A 21,798-nucleotide genomic window follows, 5' to 3' on the forward strand; every position below is an offset into this window, starting at 1 on the left:
GCACTGAGAGGAGGCGAAGCACTCGCCGGCTTCGCGAGGGGGTTGCTAGGCAGCCCAGGCGCATTAACACGTCGGCAGAAGCACCGCCCTTGTAGCTTGCTCTTCATTGCCAGTTTTGCCACAGGAAGTTGCTGGAGAGTATTGCAAAAAGATTTCACTTACTAAGTGGAACATACAGTATAGTGAACAAAAATATGCGACTTCATTTCGGTCTCGTGCGTGAAACGGCTCAGAATTTCGGTGCTGCGTTATGCCAGACCGCTTGGCCAGTGCAATAGTCTCTTGTAAACGCACAGCCATCTTACGTTATTCATGCCGCATAGCCGACCCGCCGTGCCCACAACTTGCGCAATTCAAAGTGTGTCACAAGGAAACCGTATGTATCAACCAGCATGTAGGAAATACGTGCGAGCTGGTGAGGTAAACTTTAATGACAGGTGGAGAGGTTAGCCGAGCAAAAGGTCTGGCACGTTACCACAGGTATAATATGTAACAAGAGACCAAGGATGAGAGAAAACATGGGGGGAAACGCACACGCATCCACTCGCATGAGAACTCAGAAATGGGCAGCAAAGTAGAAATGAACAAAGTAAAAAGTAGGGCCTTATGGCACCGTCACTAAAAAAAAAATGTTGTTCATCCTGCGCTGCAGCCAAAGGGACAGAGACCCGGATGAAAAAGATATCTTTTTGTTCGCTGCTGTATATGGGCAAAGAAATCATTTTAGGTGTCGGCTCTTCCTTTGGTAGAGCTTCGACCTTGTCGCTGCTATACTCTTATCTCCTAATTTCGTTCCACTTAAGTCACTCCAAGTAAGTTGAACATCTTAACCGCTTTGAGCATAAGCTCCGCCAACACAGTAAAACATATTTGCAACAATGTTCAACTTAGTGGAACTTATGTGGTAGCAGATTGAGATGCCAAGTCAACGTAGCTTGCTATATAGTTGCGAATGCTTCGCGTATGCCAAAACGCGTCAGGAGAAAATCCCATCAAAGCAAGTCAAATTTTAAACTCACTATCGGAAAGATATGTGTGTTACAACTGCCGGAAAGATATGTGTGTTACAACTGCTTCTGTCACTTCGATAATGATAGTGTGTATACTTACCAGCGTCGAAACGTGTGTGCGACAGTCCCACACGTCGCTGACGAGTGGCGTCACACATGCGCTACGATTCAAGTTCTTCCGTCTGTTGCGGCAGGATATGTGGGTGTATCTTTCGTATAGTAAAATCAGTTTAATTAAGGACCAGCTGTACCTTCTTCTCTTAGTGTTTCCTTTATCTGCATAAGCGCTACAAATGCATGAAATCTCTAATAATTTGATGTTGTAAAGAACATGTTTATGCCTTCGGTTTCCCAGCTTAATCCAACGCGAATGAGAATAGCTGAGAGTAGCTTTCCCTTCATTGCCGTAAAAAAAAAGGAAAGGTTGTCCGCGAGTGTGTAGCTAGAGCACGCCCTACAAACTTTCCATTATCGCGCGTCGCTCACCGATGACGTCGTAGAGCTTGACCATGGCACGAAGAATGTTGAAGGCGATCTTTACCTTGCGGAACACGCTGCATACGGGCAGAAAATAGGAGGAGGAAACGCGCTGCTTTCGGTGGTAAAGGATGATCAAAATCCGAACGAGGCTGGATTCACAAGTGCGTGCATACAATGGGTGAGCAAGGGAAGCCCGTGCCCGGAGCCGGAGTTTTGGACAACGGGATTCGTTTTCGCCCTGTCGACCATGAAGTTTCATACAATAATATTAGAGATATAGTGTCTACGTGAGCTGCAGCCGGGCCATTCAGCCAGCATGGGGAATTATTGGAAGAACATGAATTTGCCTGAACTTTGTCCCCCTGACTTCAAACGGCTCCGCGACTTTGTGAATTCGTCACTTTTCAACAGAGTACTTTGTAATAAATAATTACATATTATTAAAATTGTCACCCAGTTTGGCCAACGTACACTTTCGCGCACGTTAAAGGAATTTGATAGACTACACCTTCTGCGTATTTAGCAACGTGACTGCGGCACAAAGCACAGGCGGCCTTTTGTTGAACGCGCAGAAGGTGTAGGCTATCAAATTCCTTTAACGTGCGGAAAAGTGTACGTTGACCAAACTGGGAGATGCGTGTTAACGATAGGATAAGGGAGCACGCAAACAACGTAAAAAACACACACGAAGGAAAATATTTTGAAGCTTTTCTGTCAAGTCACTGTCTGACTTGCAAGGACTGTTCGCCCGACCTTGTAGGCACTTCCGTTACCAAGAAGAGTAAAACGTGTGCGACACTGGAAATCGCAGAACTTGAACGGATTTATAGACTTGGGGAGGGATGGGCCAGCATGGGCTCCATCAAGCTTTCAGACAAAGAACTAGCATATTTACGCATGCGCAGATGATAACCCCTAGCTAGCTCAGACATAACGTATGTGTTCGTGAATTATTCACATTAATGGTGGAAGTTTAGCGCTCGACCTTGTCGTCTCGTCTCCGCCCGTCTTTTTTGCACTGCCACCTTCCAAATTCAAATATAAGCATGCATCCACTCTGCTAAAAAAATAAATAAGTAAAAATAAATAAAAATTAACGTAACAAGAAGATCTGGTAACTGCTAACTAGAATAGCAATGCATTGCACGGCCCATTCCGTGTCACTTATTTCACGAAACTATCTTTTTTTTTTGCAAAAAGGTATGTTTTGGGTATTGGTTGACTTCGGTTCTGCAACTACAATGTACTCCTTAAATTCGTTATTCAGGACGGTAATCACTGAATTTTCTTTTTGTGATTGGAAATTGTAGTCGCGATTATCACACCCATTCTGATCTCCTCCACTCCTATGAATCTGGATCAGCAAATAATGGTCCCTTTGTCTCGAATCTCCTCCTTTTGAAAGTCAGGGGCAGTTGTCGCTCAAACACGCGGAACATTGAACTGACGCACTGAAATCGAAGGCGGAATGGGTGCGACTTACTTGACCTCGAGGTCGTCAATGCTGTGGTCGTACATGATGCTGAGAGGGATCACTGAAAGCAAAGTCAAGGGCGGGAGACGTGTTAAAAGATGGAAAAGGCAAAGAAGATGTGGATGATAGAGATGCATAAGGCACACCCGCCAACTCCTCGGAATTTCGGTCACGTTCTACCATTTTGCGAATGTTTCGTGGAGCATTACGAAACGTCCTTTCGCTAAAAAGGTTCGCTCGTCGGTGCCATACCCTTGCATGTCCTCGTGCCTGCTTCGAGCAGGTTTATTCGTACAAGGTTCCGAACCGGGCGAGATCTGCTGCGGCAATGTCGCTGAAAAATCTGAAAACAGTTCATTGCTTGTCAGTTTGTGCTCTTCCACGTTTGTGTCGGTCCAGGTCACTGAGAGGCCGCCACTTTCCCAGTGGTTGGTCAACGTGTATGGGCCATGGTTAGGGTCCCGTCAACTTTCTCTCATCGCACGTCACGCAGAAGCTAAGGAGCGAGCGCGGAGTGGCAGCAACGGCCGGCGAGAATTGTCTATGCTCTGGCAACAACAGGTACAAAATGAGAAGGAAAAAGAAATATAATGAGGGAGTATGACGTCAGGCAGCTAGCCTCAGTAAAACCCCAGCCCAATCTGACGTACTCTTTCCCTCCCTCTAAGCTTCGGGGCCTATCTTGGGAAGTTGGTCCTCCAAGACATCGTTTGGTTCGTGGTAGCTCATAGTGACGCCCTCGCCAACCGCTCTACTCTCCCCCATCCTCTCCTTGGGCTCGGCGGCTAGAAATGAACGTCTGCCTGTGACGTCATGAGGGCCTATTTCCCACGAGCCTTTCATTTGTAGTTTTTTTTTTTATGACTAGGCTGCAGAATGGTCCCTTGAAGGCCCTTGCTACTTAATTCGTTTTTCCTCTGTGGGTCTCGCCGCAGTGAACCATTAACTTCCGTGCTTTGCGGAGGAACTAGATAGGCATTGTAAAAAAAATACAAGGGGGCTATGATCAGGTAGGCTGAATTCCCGGCCTGTATAGGGTAGCCACCTTTGCTGAGAAAAAAAAACTAAAAAAAGCAAATAAGGCAATTAGGGAGAAGGCGGGGATTCTGTCTTTTTTTTCCTTTTGTGTGTGTGTGTGTCAGTATGTGTGCCAAAAGTGCAGTATGCTAAACTGAAACTAAAATGAATAGAAAACAAAATTTTGCCTCATTGAACTTCACTGAAAATCTTTGGTAATGGTACACGGTATAAAAATTGTTTCTTTAAGGGATGATGGAGAATGTAAGTTATTATGGATGATGCGATGTAGATTTTAATGTGACAACTGAGGGAGAACTGTAAAACCAGAAAATGGCGCGCCGGTGTTCGGGTTGAACCAAAGGCTGTCTGTCAAACACAAATATATTACCACCTGCTAGGCCCTCTAGAACAAAGGATTTCCACAAGCTTAACAGCATGCCTTTCTTTACGCGTACTAACACCTTTAAGTATACTTTCTTTCCGCGAACGATTGACGATTGAAATTCATTATCAGGTGACATGCGTTCGTTGCCACTGGACCTGCGTTTAGACCTGATTAGCCATTATAAATACTTTTTTTTGTTTTGCATCAATATTAATTATTCGATATGTTCATTTCAAGCGTGTACGACTGCGGCAATTTATATCCTTTTCTCTGTGTACATCTGTTCCACTCCTGCAATAGCATCAAGAGGGGCTGCAGTATGTGTAAATAAATAAAGAAAGCCGGCATTGCGAGTGATTGACCAGCCGTGTCGATTGAAAATACGGTCAGCGAGGCAACCGTAGCCGGGAGTGCGCTTCCCAGATAGGTGCTCAGAGGAGGTCGTATATTTCTTCAATTTGGTAAGGTTTTTTTTTTTTTTTTTTAACAACCCACGGCCGCAGGGGTGAATTGACTTCCAACTCCCCCTCCCCCCTCGGACTTTGTTCTTATGCTTTAGGTTGCCCATACGTCCGGCAAAATTAGCGGAACTCAGGCTCATTCGCAAAATGGATTGTTTGCTTAGGGTTCACTCAGACTCGCCAAAACTGCTCAACCGGGCTTCACTCGGACTCACCAAATGTCTACTCGCCGAGCGCACTCACTCGTAATTGCGGGTCGGTCTGAGTGTCCGTGAGTCGACCCATCAGTGAATTTGCCAAACTACGACTGGGTGCCTTGATAGCAGCGCACGATAGCAGCGCAAGGCGGCACTTATCGAAGCCGCACTTCTGCTCGCATTACTTCTGCCTCCTAGCGCCACATAATCGAAACACGATGGAGCTGCTTTTTGGCGCGATTCATTGAGGCCGCCACTCTTCGCTAGGAGTCCGGGTTTTCTGCCGGTTCTCTCTTTTGAGGCGCGTCCATTTCTGCAGCCGATCACCCATGACACCGCGTTAAATGGAAGCTTTATATATAGACTTCAGGAGCTCCTGCCTTTATGCATAGGAAAGGTTTTCTCGACGTTCACTACACTGATTTTTATGAGGTTGGTTGCATTTAAAAGAAAGAAAGTTGGAATCTACTGATTGTAGGGTCCACGTTTCCGTAAATGTTTTCCTAGAATTAATAGACAGCACGAAATTTTAAAAAAAGCTAAAGGATGAAGTTTACAAATCTGCCTCTGAGCAACAAGACAAAAATATAACAAATTCGTAAATTGAACATACTAGGACATCTAAGGCTGCCAAAATTTATGTATTATACATCGCTCTGAAACGTACCACTAATTTGTGAGCGGGACGTTTGTAAACATCTTTACTGTAGGAAGTGCACGTATGTTCAAGTTATGACATACTTCTCTTGTTCCTGTAAATTGCAAAATCTCAAACTGAAGCATCCAGTTTACAACTCTGCAATTCCGCAATAATATACGCTATCGTAATTCTATAAGCTTCATCTAAAGCGGACATAACTGATGTATTACGCACCGCTCTGAAATGACTAGTTTGCTAGTATGGATTTTGCAGGACCCTCGTATACATCGTAACAATTTCACCTAAGCTGTAAATTAATATGTCACATGGCCAGGGTCAGCTTGGGATCCTCCAGAAGGTGCAGTTTACAGAACTCTGATACCTGTTTTTTGATGCAGATATGGATTTCGAAACTTAAAGCTTTTCCTTTTTTCAAGCGTTTCGATTTTCGTCGCAGTTTTTTTTTTTTTTTTTGTAAAATATCCGATGTCCTAAATCAATATAAACTGTCTACTGTGCTGAAATGTTCCGTATGCCATATTCCAGTAATCCAGTATTCTTTCCGTATAATAACTAGAGAATCTAAATGGATTCCATATAAATTCCTTGTAATTTCCGTAAGAATCGGTCGGAAAACGTGCAGTTATTGTAGTGGCTGCTGTGCTAACCTCTCAGGTGGGAAAAGTTGGAGGGGACAGTTCCCCTTTCTGGATCCTCCTTTCAGGTCCCTAAATAAGTTTCAATGTAGTGCCATTCTCCCTTTCCCGCTCCTTTCTTCCTCCGATCCTCCTCTTACATTAAGCGCCGCTAGCACCTTCAAAAGGTTTCAAACTTTGCAACGCGCGTTCCAAAACAAAATACCTTCTAGTTTGTTTGGTACTCCATTGTTGTCAATACTCGTTTTGAAACTATATTTCATGCTGCACACCCCATCTATGCGAACGTTGGAGTAAACCATGCTGCGTGAAATCACTTCGGGACCTCTTCCGTGCCACGTGGCCGCATTAAAGCCAATCACGCACAGGCAAGGATGAGGACGACCAGAAGGACGGTGGCTAGTTGAAGGAATGCCTTAAAGCATATCTGGAGACCTTAAAGGCCGACTGCAACGAAATTTCGATTTGGCTAAATTTCTTATGGGTAATATGTACCACTTAAACGATCGTGCCAAAGCCGCAGGGCTCGTAATTGCATAGTTTTCTTATAGGTGGCTTGCGCTGACGTCATTGTAGCCGCCATGTTGGTGCACCGACACGATGATAAGCTGGGTCCGTAACGTCACGTGAAAGCTTTTCAATAGGATGGACTGGACTGAAGTGCTCGTAGTCGCCATGTTGGTGCCCCCAAAACGGTGATAAAGTGGGTGCGTGACGTCACGTGAAAATTATCAATTAGGAGCCTCTATAAACATCACCTAAGCAGACGACTAGTGCACCTAGTGGTTGTCGCTATGACGTAAGACCCAGCACACTGCCTCCGGGAGTTTTCAGCGCGTCGCCGGCAGGACGTGGGTGCCATGTTATCGTATGCCAAAGTCATGCCGAGGAGTCGCATGTTCGCACTTCCAGCGAGCGGTCATTGCAGTGGGGGGTATTTTTTTGTCAGTTTTGGTATCGAAAACGACCATTTTTGCCAGCTTTTCGGGAGCTTGCGCTTGTATTTCAGTCGCCAAAATTTGCGCAGAGGTTCCTTTGCATCAACGCTATCATAAAATAGGCTCTTTACGTGGTCCAAACGTTCCTTGCAGTTGGCTTTCCAATCTGGCTGTGCCTGCAGCGTTGCGGTAGGCCGTTCGGCTGCACGCCACACCCAACCCTTGCACATTTCACGGGGACTTACCGAGCGTGTTGGTGTCGTATACGTACGATGCCTCGGGTTTGAGCAGGAGCGGCGTGTGTCTGCGGAGGTTAGTATAGTCCGTAAGTTTATCGGCACATTGTATGCGTTCCAACTGCAAACTCTTCGCCCCGCAATCAAATGGTTCCACAAATTCGCCGCTTCATATCCCCCGTCCCCCGATCGAATAGGCGATTTTACTTTTCGATTCATGAATGTCATCTAGGCCTGTTACGTGAACAGTTTCTCAATTTTCTTGCCAGTAAGTTAAAGTAACAAGATCGTTAAATATCGAAAGCATTCGTACAATCATTCTCACGCATACGATGCATCGATGGTAGTTCCTTGCATTTGGGGTAAATTGTCTTCTCTTGTCCAACGTTTCCAATATGAATTTTTTGAATCGAATATGAACTCCTGTGGCAAATATTTTATTTTGTATTCGAAGTTTTGTATGTTCACGCACACCTGCTCAGAATGTTGGATGCTCATAGCCAGGTACCTCCAAATGCTTCGCATAACATCGATTCCCACACTGCGAGGGATCTGCACAATTTTTTTATTAAAAAGGCTTGAAACGAGGCGAGACGGGAACCTACCTAGACCGTAGTGCCAGGGTTAAGCGAAGGAATGCTTCGCGTAAAAAAAAAAGTATATTGTGACATCGTAGTGACGGTGAGGAGCAGCAGTGGCACAACTACTAGTCAGGAAACTAACTCTTTATTGGACGAACCCAGAAAAAAAAAAAGGATAAACCAAGCGTCAGCGCTAAAGATTGATGATTAAATGTATACCTCGTGTATCTTTCCGTCGCTTTCATATTCATTATTCATTCACTTTTTAATTCGTATCGTATTCCACGCGCAATTACGTTGAGCTTGTTTTCTTTAGCGTCGACACTTGGTTCAGCCTGTCTCTTTTTTTAACCAAGAGGTCACGTGGATCGATCCCGGAGATATTTCAGTCTATACTGCAATCTGGTTAATTTTTGACTATTTTTGCGCTAATTACGCCCGCACCGTGAATTTCACCTAGTCTACGACTAATTATAGCTTCTTGTTTCGTTGTGAACTACATTTTTACACCTCTTGCGACTCGCTAAGACGCCCTGGAGGCGCGAAACGGCCGTTTTTGCTGTTTCTGGGAGTGGCTACAAGATACGCAGATCCCAGATACGGTAAGCCCGTGTGAATTCTGCTAAGAAGAACGCGTCTTCAGCACGAAACACTCGAGTACAACGATAACGGCGAGCACACTCGTCGGTCGTCGAAAACTTGATCTGCAAGACAGGCGCGTAGGCTATTTGTAGATGACTCATCGTACATTCGAGCTGGTGTTCGCTTACGCTCTAGAATCTACACCCGTACTCGCGTAGCGCATGCAATCTGATTACAGACCAGATTCTTTCTCTATAGAATCCGTGACAACGTTCGCGGAAGTTCCGATATATGAAGGCTCGTCTCGCGCCAAGTGTCAACATTGCAACAGTGATTAGCGGATGAAAAAAAACGGTCGCTCGAGAAAAAAGAAGCAAGTGCGTGTGTTGATATGCTCACACGTAGAGCTGGGAGCTGCTGGCGTTGAATCCGGACATGAACTTCCAGTAGTGTGCGTTTCCAGTTCGGGCGTACGCCAGCAGGTTCTCGACGAATGTGGCGCCCTGGAAGTCGAACTGACCGCAGGCGGAGCGACGAAATGAGTTAATAAAACGCCGGAGTCCTCCTTGCATATCGTTGCGATTCGTGCCAGATATTCTACTAAAACGATGTTGACATCTCAGTACTCATAACTATATCAAGTTTTCGTCAATACATTGCAGGTTATGAAGCGTTGATTATTAAATGTACAGATGGAGCATTAGGAACAAGCAAGAAATTGGCCCGCATGCACACGACTGTTCCTGGAGAGCGAATGTTCGCTGTATGGCCGGTAAAAAGCGACGTAGACTCCTCCACTAAGTAAGTTCTCATGTTCTATTAAAAATATTAGTATTTGCGAATAGCGACTATTCCATTCGAAGCCCTAATCGGTATAAAGCGCTATTCGATTCCTTATTCGAAACGTTTCCATTATTCGCACGCCTCGAGATGTTGCGGTCTGTTGTATCGCAGTAAGAAAGTCTCACCCTTAAAGGTGCTTGTTTGAACCAACGTTAACACCCTTACCCTTATGGTGTAACGTGGAATCGTTGACTAGAACAAATGAAGTTTTTATTTCTCTCGACATTCTGTAGCAAATAAACGTGATGATCCCTGCGACATTTGACACAAAACCTGCATGAAGTAAGGTTTATAGGGACACTTCGTACAAACGCTAAGTCAGTTTTCATTGATAAGGTATTCTCGAAGAACTCTACACTTTCGTTATTTCTGCTGTAGTATATTTAATATTAGAAAAGAAAATGAATGTAAAGTTTTCATTTTTTGAATTTCGCGCCGAACACCCAGGGCCGGTACGTCTGGGTAACGTCACCGATTTCAAATCATATATATGGCATTTGGGCCGTCATGGTTTTCGTTAAGCTCTCGAAAAATTTCCAAGTTCAGCCTTTTGCTCTTTTATAATGCAATGTAGTCGATTTCTACACATAAAAATGATCTAGGCCTTTATAGATACCGTCAAAATCAATGACGTCACGGCGGACTGGTGCGGGAACTTCAAGGTGGTGTCGCCACCTATCGTCTGTCCTTGCCTCTTTTTTGACTTACCAAGCGTCTTGTCATGGCAAGAATCCTTTTTTCTTTATTGTAAAAGTTAGTTTACTAACATAGCTCAAAGAATTGTTTCTCCTTCGTGTCCCTTTAATAGCTGCTAAAGATCTCGTGCCTGATCTTCTGGCACGAGAGCTAGTTGTTTGTGAGCTAGTTGGTATTACCATTTTTTGTTTAATGTAGAGGAGCGGCGCAACTTCCGGATAGACACACAAACGCAGAAACAGTCATAAGTCTTGTGTTTGTTTATTTTCTTGCCCTAAGGTTGTGTATTTCTTTGTCCGTGTGTGTTTAAGTGGGCACGTTCAGCAACAACATCTGTTCTGCAGGCAGAAATAATGGTGTAATGCCGATTGTTGAAATTTCCCGAATCACGGCGCTTCTGCTTAAGATAATGCGAGGTCTAAATCATAAAGAATCTCTAGATCAGCTTTCAGAGTGCATCGGGCAAAGCATTTCTCCGTTGCCATGAGTCGAGTTAGAAGCGCCTGAGGTAAGGATTTCACCTAAAGCAAAACTAAAGGGGACTAATGTGTTGCGCTTACTTATTGAATAACGCGTGTCGAGGAATTTCGGACTTTGCGCCTTCGGCCATCTGTCGAACTTCTGTCGAGTTCTGCGCCATTTGAAACGGGGTGGAGAGAAATAGTCACCTAGAGTGCTTGATTTAATCAGGTTTTACTACATGTATCAGGGAGAAAGTGGTTTGTAACGCTACCCTTCGACATGAGCGGCCATTGAGCTTCTTTCAGATCGCATGGCAATTCTTGAGAAGCGTAGTGTCATTGTCGCCCGCGAGGCGGCATTGTGTTCGATTGGTTGGAGTGGAGGAAGAGTTTGGAGTCGTGGATTGCTTGATAGTACAGGGCTTAGTGGTAACGTCCCTGCTACGTTATAGCAGTCTTTGGGACGGATCTTCGCTGTAAAGAGATTCCGCGCAACACAGACAAGGAGGAGAAGAGAGACAGGGACTAGCGCTAGTTATAGCATTGTTTTGCACGGAACCTAGCTGTAAAGACATACCGCGCAAAACAGACGAGGAGGAGAAGAGAGAGCGACAGGGACTAGAGCTAGGTCCAACTAGCCTAGCACCAAGCTTTCTTGTTACCTGCTAAGCACGAAACTAAGCTAAAGTTGCATCGGTTGTAACAAAGTATGTAGCGGGACTCACGGCGCCTTCGTAGATGAAGCGCAGCACTCGCTCCATGTTCTTCTCCGGTTGGAACACGAACGTTCTCAGCTTCCCAGTCTGAACCGAGGTTAAAGTTCCAGTAGGAGAGAGATGTAAGAATGCGCATTTACTACTCCGTGTAACGCGTGATCACTTCTTAACAACAGCATACTGTTAATGTCGTTGCACGTAGGTTTTAATAAATAAACCTCGTTATAGAGAAACGGCATATAACGAAATAATGAACATAACAAAGTGAAATTTCCATTGAAATCACCGTAGAGATTCGTAGTGCAGTATGTGCAGTAATGGACATAATGAAGTAATGGGTGTAACGAAGCAGTTTTGGCAGTCCCTTCAACTTCGTTATAACGAGGTTTTACTGTAAGTGGAATATATTTGCAATGATGTTCCACTTACCAAGTTGAACCTATGGGGAGAACCTCAGGTGGTCAAAATTAGCCCCAACACTCCAGCGTGCCTCATCATCAGATCGTGGTTTTGACACATAAAACTTCAGAATTTCATTTCAATTTAAACAATGTGGTACGAATGATATTTAGCGTCAACTCTTCCTTTCGTGGACATTCTTCTTTCTGGGGTTTTACGTGCCAAAACCAGTTCTGATTATGAGGCACGCTGTAGTGGAGGGCTCCGGATTAATTTTGACCACCTGGGGTTCTTTAACGTGCACTACAACGCAAGCACACGGGCGTTTTATTGCGATAGCAATTGCGATAGACCGCACGTACCTTCGCCCGCTGCGGCGTATGCTTGCTGCCAGCGTTTTGACAGTCGTTGTCTGCAGTCATTCAGTGTGATCTATTCGTGTTTGTTTGTGCGCGCTCACACCACGCTTGTTCATTCAGTTAGTAATAGTCGGGTCACATTTTCCAACGCACGCTACACATGCAATGCTGCCCGGATCGGCAGTGCAGCGCTACAGGTGTGTCCCTTCGCAAGCGCTGCCCACGGGAAGCGCTTCTCATCAACACCACCGTTTCACACGCGCCTACTCGTGGTCATCGAGTCTCTCTTCATGTCGGTCTACTTACGCCGCAGCACACCTGCTTACTTAATCAGCTCATGTTTACTACAATTCATATTGCTACCAAAGCCGCTCACCTTACTTCGTATGACATTGCTGTGTTGCTATCGCATTCATTGCTTCGCCCTCAGGGCGAAACTGTGACATTTTTTTGCATTTCGCCTTCATCGAAATGCGGCCGCCGGGGCCGGGATTCGATCCCACGATCTCGTGCTCAGCAGCGCAACGCCTTATCTGACTGAGCCACCCCGGCGGGTCCTTTCGTGGACATTCTGGACACTGTCACTGTACATCACTACAGTAAATGACTTCCGTATATTACTGTCTTTCCATATGAGTTTCACTGAGTAAGTCAAACATCTTAATTGAATTTCACACAGGAACGTACCTAGAGCGTGATGAGTGCAGATACGAAGATAAATCACTTGTTTTTGAATCAGCCACTTCGTCATTGTCAATTTTTGCTTTCACATCACGCGAAAATAAACGCGAAGCGATTCATTTCGCGTCGAGTAACATATTGGTATAGGCGTGTCGCCGGGAGGCACTAGCATTACGTGCAACCATTAATGCAAATAAATAAATAAATAAACCATGATCTCCGAGATTGGTGGCGCGCACTACAACACACCGAGTGCACTGTCAATCTCTGAGGCAATGGTACAACCTCAAGGTTTCATACTACGAATACTAGCGAAAAATACGGCGCTGTGGTCGTTTAAGCTGACACGAAAAGCCTGGGTAACACGTGGATATTCTCACGATTTAGGTTGGATTACTTGAGAAACCTTATTGCAGCTTCTTTTATTGTTATTATGATTTCATTTTGGTTAGCTCGTTTTCCGCGCTTTAGCACCGCACTTAAGTTGAGCAGCAGACTGCATTTATTCCATCGCGCAAGCTAAAGCGGCAGAATCAATTAGAACAACATATCCTCCGAGATCAGCGCGCGCTGCTTCATCTAAGAGGCCACGAGCACACTTGCGTGTCGCCAAGTCGACGCGCAGATGGGATTACGAAGGGAGAATGGAAGAGGGAGGGGACAGCGTTGTAGAACGGTGGCTTGCCGAGGCTAACAACGTGTCGTCATGCCTCCTTCTAAATTTAGTTTTTTTTTTCTTGACGTCATGGTCTCCCTCATAGAGTTTCTTACAATATTACCGATAGCGAAATCTAGTGTCACTGTCTGTGCGAAGTTCCGGACGTTTGTTGTGACGCCTTTGGAACGCTGGCATGTCGGCGGGTGATGGCTTTGCCTCGAACGTGGGCTCAAACATGGTCGTGCACGGCGGGGCCCCCAGATTATGATTCGGTGAAATAAACGTTTATAAAAAAGTTTCGATTCGCCCATACTGCATGTTTTGGTACAGTTTATTCAGGAGGCAAACAAAAATTGAGTGAGGCACGTCCCACAGTGAGCGAAGACATCAGTCGTCATTTGTCCTCCAACTCAGACGGCTCGCCAGCACACTTTACGTTTCAACGCTTTACGTTTAAGCGTAATGTTTCGTTTAGTCAGTGCTGGCATCAAACGTAAACCTTGTGAGTAACATGCAGAATTGCATGATAGAATAAAAGGGATTTTGTGTAACTTAGAAGAAAAAAAAACTGCGTTTTACACGCTGTTTTTGGAGATGATAAACCATTGCGCAGACGCAAAGATGTAGCCAGGCGCCCCGTGAAGGGGTCCTGGATTGTCGAGAACGACGGTAATCCGAAGCCACCACATCCCGGAATCGCCATGCTCGCAACAGCGCCAGGTTTTCCTCTTGCCAACTTTAATCAAATCTATGACCTCTCCACTTCATTCTAGTCTATTTTCAACGATCGACACGCGTAGGAGCGGCATTCTAATTGACGATATGCAAAGCCTGCAAGTGCGCTTCGCCACACACAGCGTTTCACCTAACCAGGATAACGAACCTCGGTTTAGAATCGCAATTAATGCCTCAACATGCGGGCTGGTGTCGTCATTCCTGCCCCGCCCAAGCAGTCAACATGCGCGCCTCAGCACTAACAGTGCTACTAGCGAGAACGGCGGCCATGTTGGTCGGGGCAAGTTAGAAGCGTGCACGTGTTTGCACCCGTGCGTGCCGTTCGGCGTGCCTATACCTTTCTGTAGGAGAGCAGCCGCGAACGGGCATTGGTGTGCGAACTGAACGAGAACTTCTTGTCTGCTGCTGTGGTCAGGTTCTGGCGGATCAGGGCGCGGAATATGTCCTGCATCTGTTTGGAGAAGGGGGGGGATTATTAGTGCGATAGCATTACATAGCTCATGAGGCGGAAGAGCGTGACCACACGATGGTCGAAGAAGGCTACGAACTCTCGACATTTGGTGGGATTCGAACCCACGACCTTTGGTTTTAATTAAGGCGAAGTTACTTAAGGCACACTTAATCAATGCACCCCGAACCCACGACCTTTGGCGGGAGTTGAACCCAAGACCTTGCGTTGTGCGCACTTTGCGACGAACACCGTTGGTCACGTGACATTGCGGCGCTTCTGCTGACGTGGGCGCATAGCTTTCGCTTTCATCCACGTAGGGATAACTAAGTGCCCCTTGAATTTTTTATTATTATCCGTATTTTTGTTTTGAGCACGTAGTATGAAAGAAAATGAATGAATTCATAGACGACCATTCCTCCTTGACAATCTTCCAGCACGCGGGTTCAGAAAAGGCCACCCAACAATCACTCAGTTAATCACACTAGTCCCTACACTAGCGTCATCCCTTGACAACAATGACCAGATAAATGTGATGTTTATTGATTTTAGCAAAGCATTCGACCCTTGTACCTCACAACCGCCTAATATTTAAACTCAGAAATTTCGGGTTGTCAGAAATATTAATATGCGTGATTGCTGAATGTTTAATTAACCGAAAGCAGTTTGTGGGAATAGATCTGGCAACACTCGGACTATCGTGCAGTAACATTCGGGGTACCCCAGGAAAGAATCCGGGGTCCCCTACTGTTCCTGTTGTAAATTAATGACATTGTAACCGCTGTACATTGTCCTACTAACATTTTCTTTTCTTTTTTCTTTGCTAGCCATTGTCTTTTGTACCACGAGATAAGTACTAGTAACGATCAAGTTTACCTTAAACTTGCCTTAACAGAACACTCGTTTGGTGCCATACATGGGCAGTGACCATTAAAGCAGTAAATATGCTTTCTTTCTTCGTGTCACGCTTAAGAAAGTACCATGTCTTAACACTTCAACTATTGGCTCTTCATATTTACAGAATGTTTCAAGCCACAAACACCTGGCAGTTACTATCGATAATAATTAACCTATACTGGCTCTTGCACATTGATAAAATCTGCACGTCGGCCTTTCGGAAACTATGGTTACAAAGACAATTAAGCTACACAACGCCCCATTCAAGCACTAAACTTATAAGTTATACTACTACTATCAGACCCACGCTTGAATACGCATGCGTTGCATGGGACCCGAATACTGACGACAGCAATAACGAGATTGAAGGAATACAGAGAAAAGCCGTCAGATTAATTTACTCCAAGTATTGCCGGCGTGATTATTCTTCCCAAGTAATGAAAGATAACGCTATCTATAGCCACTCTACTTACGCAGAAAATCTCAGCGGATTCATTTCCTATCCGTGCTCCTGACTAACAAGCTTGCTGTCGACCCCAACGAGTACCCGTCACCACTAGCAGCTAGACCAGCACGACATGAGAAGTCACATTCTTTTACATCGTACTACGCCAGAACCGACACGTTTAAGAGCGCCTTCTGTCCTAGAACAACAACAGAATAGAACAGACTAAAACTTGCACCAATCACTCACACTGAGTCTGAAACTTGTCTGAAATATTATCTATGCGTTCATAAAGTTTTGCCTACCGTGCCGCAATGTTGTGCATATTCTTTTGTTTTTGTACCTGCTCTTCTCGTGCACGTCTAGGGCCTGCAATAAGTAAATAAATAAATAAATAAATAAATAAATAAATAAATAAATAAATAAATAAATAAATAAATAAATTTCAATTATATTCTAATTCTTCTAATTATGTATGTATGTCAGTTTTTCCATCTGTGTGCGTATCTGTCCGTCCGTTAGTCTATACTGTGTCTTCCCATGCAAACGCTGCAAGATCGCTTAGTATGTACAGTCAACCACAAAATATTACGGACCATGCAATCTAAGAAGAAGCTGAATATCTACGCAGCCTCACAACGCAACCTGCTATTTGCATGTCGGGCCTCGACTAGAATATGCTAGCAACATAGTCGTATACAGTTTTACTGGCTGCTTCTACAGGCTGCCCGGGAATTCTTTAATTGCGTTAGTTTGCCTTACAGCACCACAAGGAAGTGTTACACGTGATTGTGAAGCTTTGTCTCATGCATTAAGTCCAATAACGAGCGATGATGAGGGCCAAAGATCCACTTGTGTAAGTCTGGCGGCCGATTCGGGTGGAGACCCACACGGCTCAGATGACTTCGACGAGCTGATTGCAGACCAGGGCATGTCCATAGCAAGTGCTGTAGGTCTGCCTCCCGTACTAGCGCAAGACAGTACGAGCATCTAGAAGAGGCGTCGATATATCCCCACTGCGCGCTCGGGAATCGAACGTTTTCCCGAGATCCCGTGGTCCGTAAACTTTTGTGGTTGACTGCACGCTTCCGAAAGAGGCCGCGACGCAGCACAGCGCTGACACCACGGCGCAGGCGTGCGTATATGCATACTTGCGAGGCGGTGTGCTTCTTGTCTTCGACGACCTTCTCGAAGGCGACGGTCAGCGCGTGCGTCATGAACCGGTCGAGCACGCGCAGGCAGGCGTGGTAACGCCGCTGCCGGTGCGCAGGGTTCGCCGGGTACCGGAGGCCAACCTCGTACAGCGTGTAGAACTCGGTCAGGCTCTGCGGCTCGCCGTCGACCGTGGTCAGCGCCGGCGCCAGCCACAGAAGCAGTCGCAGCGCCAGGAAGTGCACCGTCACGATGCTGCGACCAGCGCGTCAGTGGCCGCGCGCCAATTTAAGCAGCGCTTGCAGTTTGAATTGGGGGGAACGGACGGTCTCGTGAAACCTACCACGGAGGAAGGAAATAACTAGGAGGGAGCATGCGTGACGCCACTGAAGCCATACGAGTCGGCCCAATTACCACGTGATCGCCACGTCAGAGCGCGCGGTAGGTTTTAGTGTCCCCGCGCTGGCAGGCAGAGCAACCGAAGTGCGCAACAATTGAAAACTACCGGGAACAAAACATTCTCGACCAATACGCCGAGTCTGGGATGTCACGTGATGGGCCGACTCTGCGAGCGAGAAAGCGAAGGGAATAGTTTCACGGTGAGTCGGCTTGCCAAGGCTGTATTCGTGACGTAATGTTCCTTCCTATACTTCATTACCTTCCTCCAGGCAACCTAGTCTGACGCCGCCCCTCCCTCTATCCGGGGCCCGTCTGCGCGCCAGCTCTTGGGAAGTAAGCCCTCCATGGTTGCCAGATCATTACTCAACATTGTTTGGTTCCTGGTAGTTATTAGTGATGCGTTTGTCACGATCGCTCCTTAAGCAGCAGTGTGGGCTGTTGGTATTCATGACAGAGAACTATAGTTGTAGCGCGAAAAGGTACAGGTACAGAAGCCCTCACCACCGTGGGCTTGGCGGCTACACTCTTAGCACGGTAACGTTTACTAAAGGGGTATATTCTCACAAATTTGTGCACCTATAAAAAAAAGTTACATAGTAACCTTTATTTAAGTAACCTTTAATGAAGGGTACACTCTCACCAACGTGTAACCTATAAAATAAAAGGCTACGTGTACCTATACTAAAAGTTACTATATAGTAACCTTTAGTATAGGTACGCGTAGCCTTTTTGTATGTAACCTTTCGTATAGGCATAGTCTTGCAAGGCTTCGCACGTGCGTCCTTCTGCGCATGTACATGAATTTAGGACATTGATTCTTCGGCCAACCACCAAACTTCAACGCAATGCACTAGTGTAACTCACTGAACAGAACTTCATAAAAATTCTCCTTCAAATGATCGGCCGAATTTCTACAACTTTCGGTTACCAACGTCAGGAGGATGCACTCTTCTGAAAATATAGGCATTTAAGGCACTTAGTCATAACTTCTATGCTGCGTTATATTTGCGCTTTGGTCAAGGTTAAATCACTGCTATAACTCAGCAGGCAATTTACGATTAAGCGCCGTAAAAGCTTATGTTATCGGAAAAAGGTATCCTTTCGACGTAGCCAACGGAAAGTTGTTGAAATTCGGCTGATCTTCCGAAATACACTTTTTCTGAAAACGCTGCTCAGTGAGTTACGCTAGTGCCCTGCAGTGAAGTTCAATGGATGGCTGAAGGAGCAATGCACAAAATTCATGTGCGTGCGCAGAAGGACGTGCGGGTGAAAACGTGCAAGACTGGATGCCTATACGAAAGATTACAGAAAAAAAGGTTCCTAAATATGGCCGCAGGGGTTATGCCCTAATTTCTTAGACATGACTCATTGTCTAAAACCAAAAAGATATTCAGGTTTTAAGACAAAATGACATTTTATTGCTGTGAAAACTTCATAGTGGCGACAGACAGCATTTGCGCGATACTCAATACATTTGGGAAGAAAATTTTACTAATTAGCTTTTTCATTTCTTTGGGAACATGTAATTGCACATTGAAGGCAGCTAGTACTGAAAGCATACCGATTTGCCATAATTGTGCCTGGCACCAAGTTCGAGAAATTGAATCTGCAATGAAGTGCGTTGCTGTTTCAGTTATTCTTTCTGCACAACCTGCAGCAAAATTCTGTAAATATCTCAGTTGGAACAGCAATGAATTTTATGGCATGTTTGCTGCAAAATTCTGTAAATATCTCAACTGGAACAGCAATGCATTTTATGGCATGTTCACAGTATGTGTTTTTGAGACTATCCTGTGGCAGAATGCTTCCAGCAACCGGATATGGCGTGCTGATTGGCCAGCTCTGCCGTTAACCACGATTGTTTATTTACATGCTAATCAGTCAAACATTGGCGCCATTCGTACTAATGATTATTATTGAAATTATGTTGCGATTATAAAACTTGTTCAGCAGAAATCATAACCTCGCTACACCAAATAATATCCCAGGCAATGCCTGATAATTCCTCAAATGGCCCTGCTAAGCTAGCCTCAACATTTCGTCTCAAATTATCTTTTTTTTAATATTCATGGACAGACTGGTTAACAACGTATAAACCTTTGCCACCTTGCTATTTTACAGCGCAGCTCATTTACACAAGGCAGCTTGCAGGAATTAGTATAGAATGCACAATGCATCAAGAGTTGTACCTTTTGAAATAAGCTGGCACATAATTGGTAATTTTGGGTTAAATGTGCAAAACACAAAATAATTTATGAAATGCACGGTATGTTGCTTTTGTATACTGGTGAATGCATTGTATAAAGGTTCGTCCCGCAACATTTTTCTTTGCTGCGGACCATGTTAAAAGTTTTTTGCAAAAAGTATCATGTCGTCATCACATGATAATGAGATTTCTAATAATTATATTTTGCACAAGTGGAAAGCACATCTGAAAAGGCGGCACAATTCAGAATGAATACGCATTTCTGCATGCAACATTTCTTGTATCGAAAAATATATATATATAGGTATGAGACGGCAGCACCCACATTCTGGAAATGATGTGAGTAGCAGCTGTGAGAAGGCAAGCTGACACAAAACATTTAGTGAAAATGTCATGTTTATTTGCATATACAAAACAAGGTAACTCAAAGTTCTCCCTTCACAAGCAAAATTACATTTTTCCTTGGTCTGTTTTCTTCTCCACGGCCATGAAGCAGTAATGAAAAAACCTCTGAGTACAGCGCTGCCTGGCATCACAAATTTCTACAGCATCACGAGGAATAGGGCAAAAAAAAAGAGAAATGTTGAAGGTTCGTGTACAATATGTTCAAATACAAATACATATAAGTTTTAGACTTCCACGTGGAGGCCGATCTCATCCCTGTTTCGAGCACAATCATGTCTCTTTGCTGTTAGTATGTCAGTTGCTAATTTTCAGATCTCCTTGCTGTGTAGTGGAGCCTACAACGACAGAAAAGTAATCTTACAATCTCATAGTTATGTGTTAGCGTCGCCCTGCAAACAACAGCTATTAACATGTAATGAAAGAGACATAAATAAACCACAAACAGATGAAAAACTACCACAGAACAAATAATTAAACACGCCTAAGGCGAATATACTCTTCTGTCTAGGAAATGTCGGTAAGAATAAAAATTAAAGATTAAAAAAACTGAACGAAAATGAATTCTCAAGTCAGTTCGTACTCCCCTCCAGTACAAGTACAAAAAACAACACCGCAATAATGTGACAGTTTAACAGTCAAAATGCAATATCAAGTGATTACAAAATGAATATCAGCACAAAACATCAGTTCCGCGCATGAGGTCAATGTGCGTCCGCACAAAAGTGCAACATAAACTTCAGATTTAAGAATAACCAACACGGTGACTGATAGTGATAAAAAATATTTAAACAACAGTGTTTATGAAGCAAGCAAGTAGTTCACTTAAATAAAACTGAACAGTGCGAGCATGAGCAAGAATTGACGGTGAAATATACGACAAACACACACCAGCAAATAGATAGTTGAACAGGAAGCATTGCTTACCTAGGTCACATTTATTGCTGTCTTCGGCATTCATTACAGCAGTCACAACACAAACGATGCTCACCACTCTCAGGTAAGCGAAGAACCTTTACCATTGGCCATCGGCAATGAGTCTCGTCGCAGCGGCCACGCAGCACGCCAAACATGTCCGTGCTCCACGTCCGGCGTCACGGCTTCTTTTCAGCGGCGCGCGAGCCTTTAGGAGTCCTTTTGGTAACTGTACCACCCGTCACGAGTGACTCAGACACACAATACGCTTGGTAAGCGCACGCCACCAAATCGGAGAGCGTAAAAACGTGGGTAAAGGGATGAAACAAAGCGCGACACGACCGTTTTAAAACGACACCACCGGCCATACTCTTCCCAGCATGCATCGCGAGAACTGCGCAATGCAGAGGAGATATGACGGCGCTCATGTGTGGCTGAAGCTGAAGCGCGTTTGATTACGCCCCGCATCTAGCGCAACTAAATATAATAATCAAACTACGGTTCCGTCAAAGTATCACAGGACCATATATATCAAGATGCTAATATTTTAATGTTTCAGGATGTTGCTTTTCGTTTGTATTTGTATGTTTTCTCCCTGCTCATTTGGCCGGCCGCCATTGTGGCCTCCCACCGTGAGCGCACGTTCATCTCTCTACGAGACCTCACTGGAGCGGCTGTCGCCTGCTGTCATGTGAATGTAGGGGCGTCTTTCTCGCGTGTTAGTGA

General features: G+C 44.9%; 1 protein-coding gene across 1 annotated transcript in view; it reads right to left on the reverse strand.

The window, feature by feature from the left end:
• Positions 1–21,798, reverse strand: part of LOC119433438 (uncharacterized) — a 37,174-nt gene that overhangs the window by 13,912 nt on the left and 1,464 nt on the right. The window contains exons 2-8 of the mRNA XM_049658378.1: positions 17,150–17,405; positions 14,546–14,659; positions 11,386–11,463; positions 9,060–9,175; positions 7,507–7,565; positions 2,974–3,025; positions 1,497–1,564 (exon numbers count right to left, since the gene is read on the reverse strand). Coding sequence (XP_049514335.1) covers positions 1,497–1,564; positions 2,974–3,025; positions 7,507–7,565; positions 9,060–9,175; positions 11,386–11,463; positions 14,546–14,659; positions 17,150–17,405 — 743 coding nt within the window. The remainder of the gene's footprint in view (positions 1–1,496; positions 1,565–2,973; positions 3,026–7,506; positions 7,566–9,059; positions 9,176–11,385; positions 11,464–14,545; positions 14,660–17,149; positions 17,406–21,798) is intronic.

This window comes from Dermacentor silvarum, chromosome 11, assembly GCF_013339745.2.
Source record: "Dermacentor silvarum isolate Dsil-2018 chromosome 11, BIME_Dsil_1.4, whole genome shotgun sequence".
Taxonomy (NCBI): Eukaryota; Metazoa; Arthropoda; class Arachnida; order Ixodida; family Ixodidae; genus Dermacentor; species Dermacentor silvarum.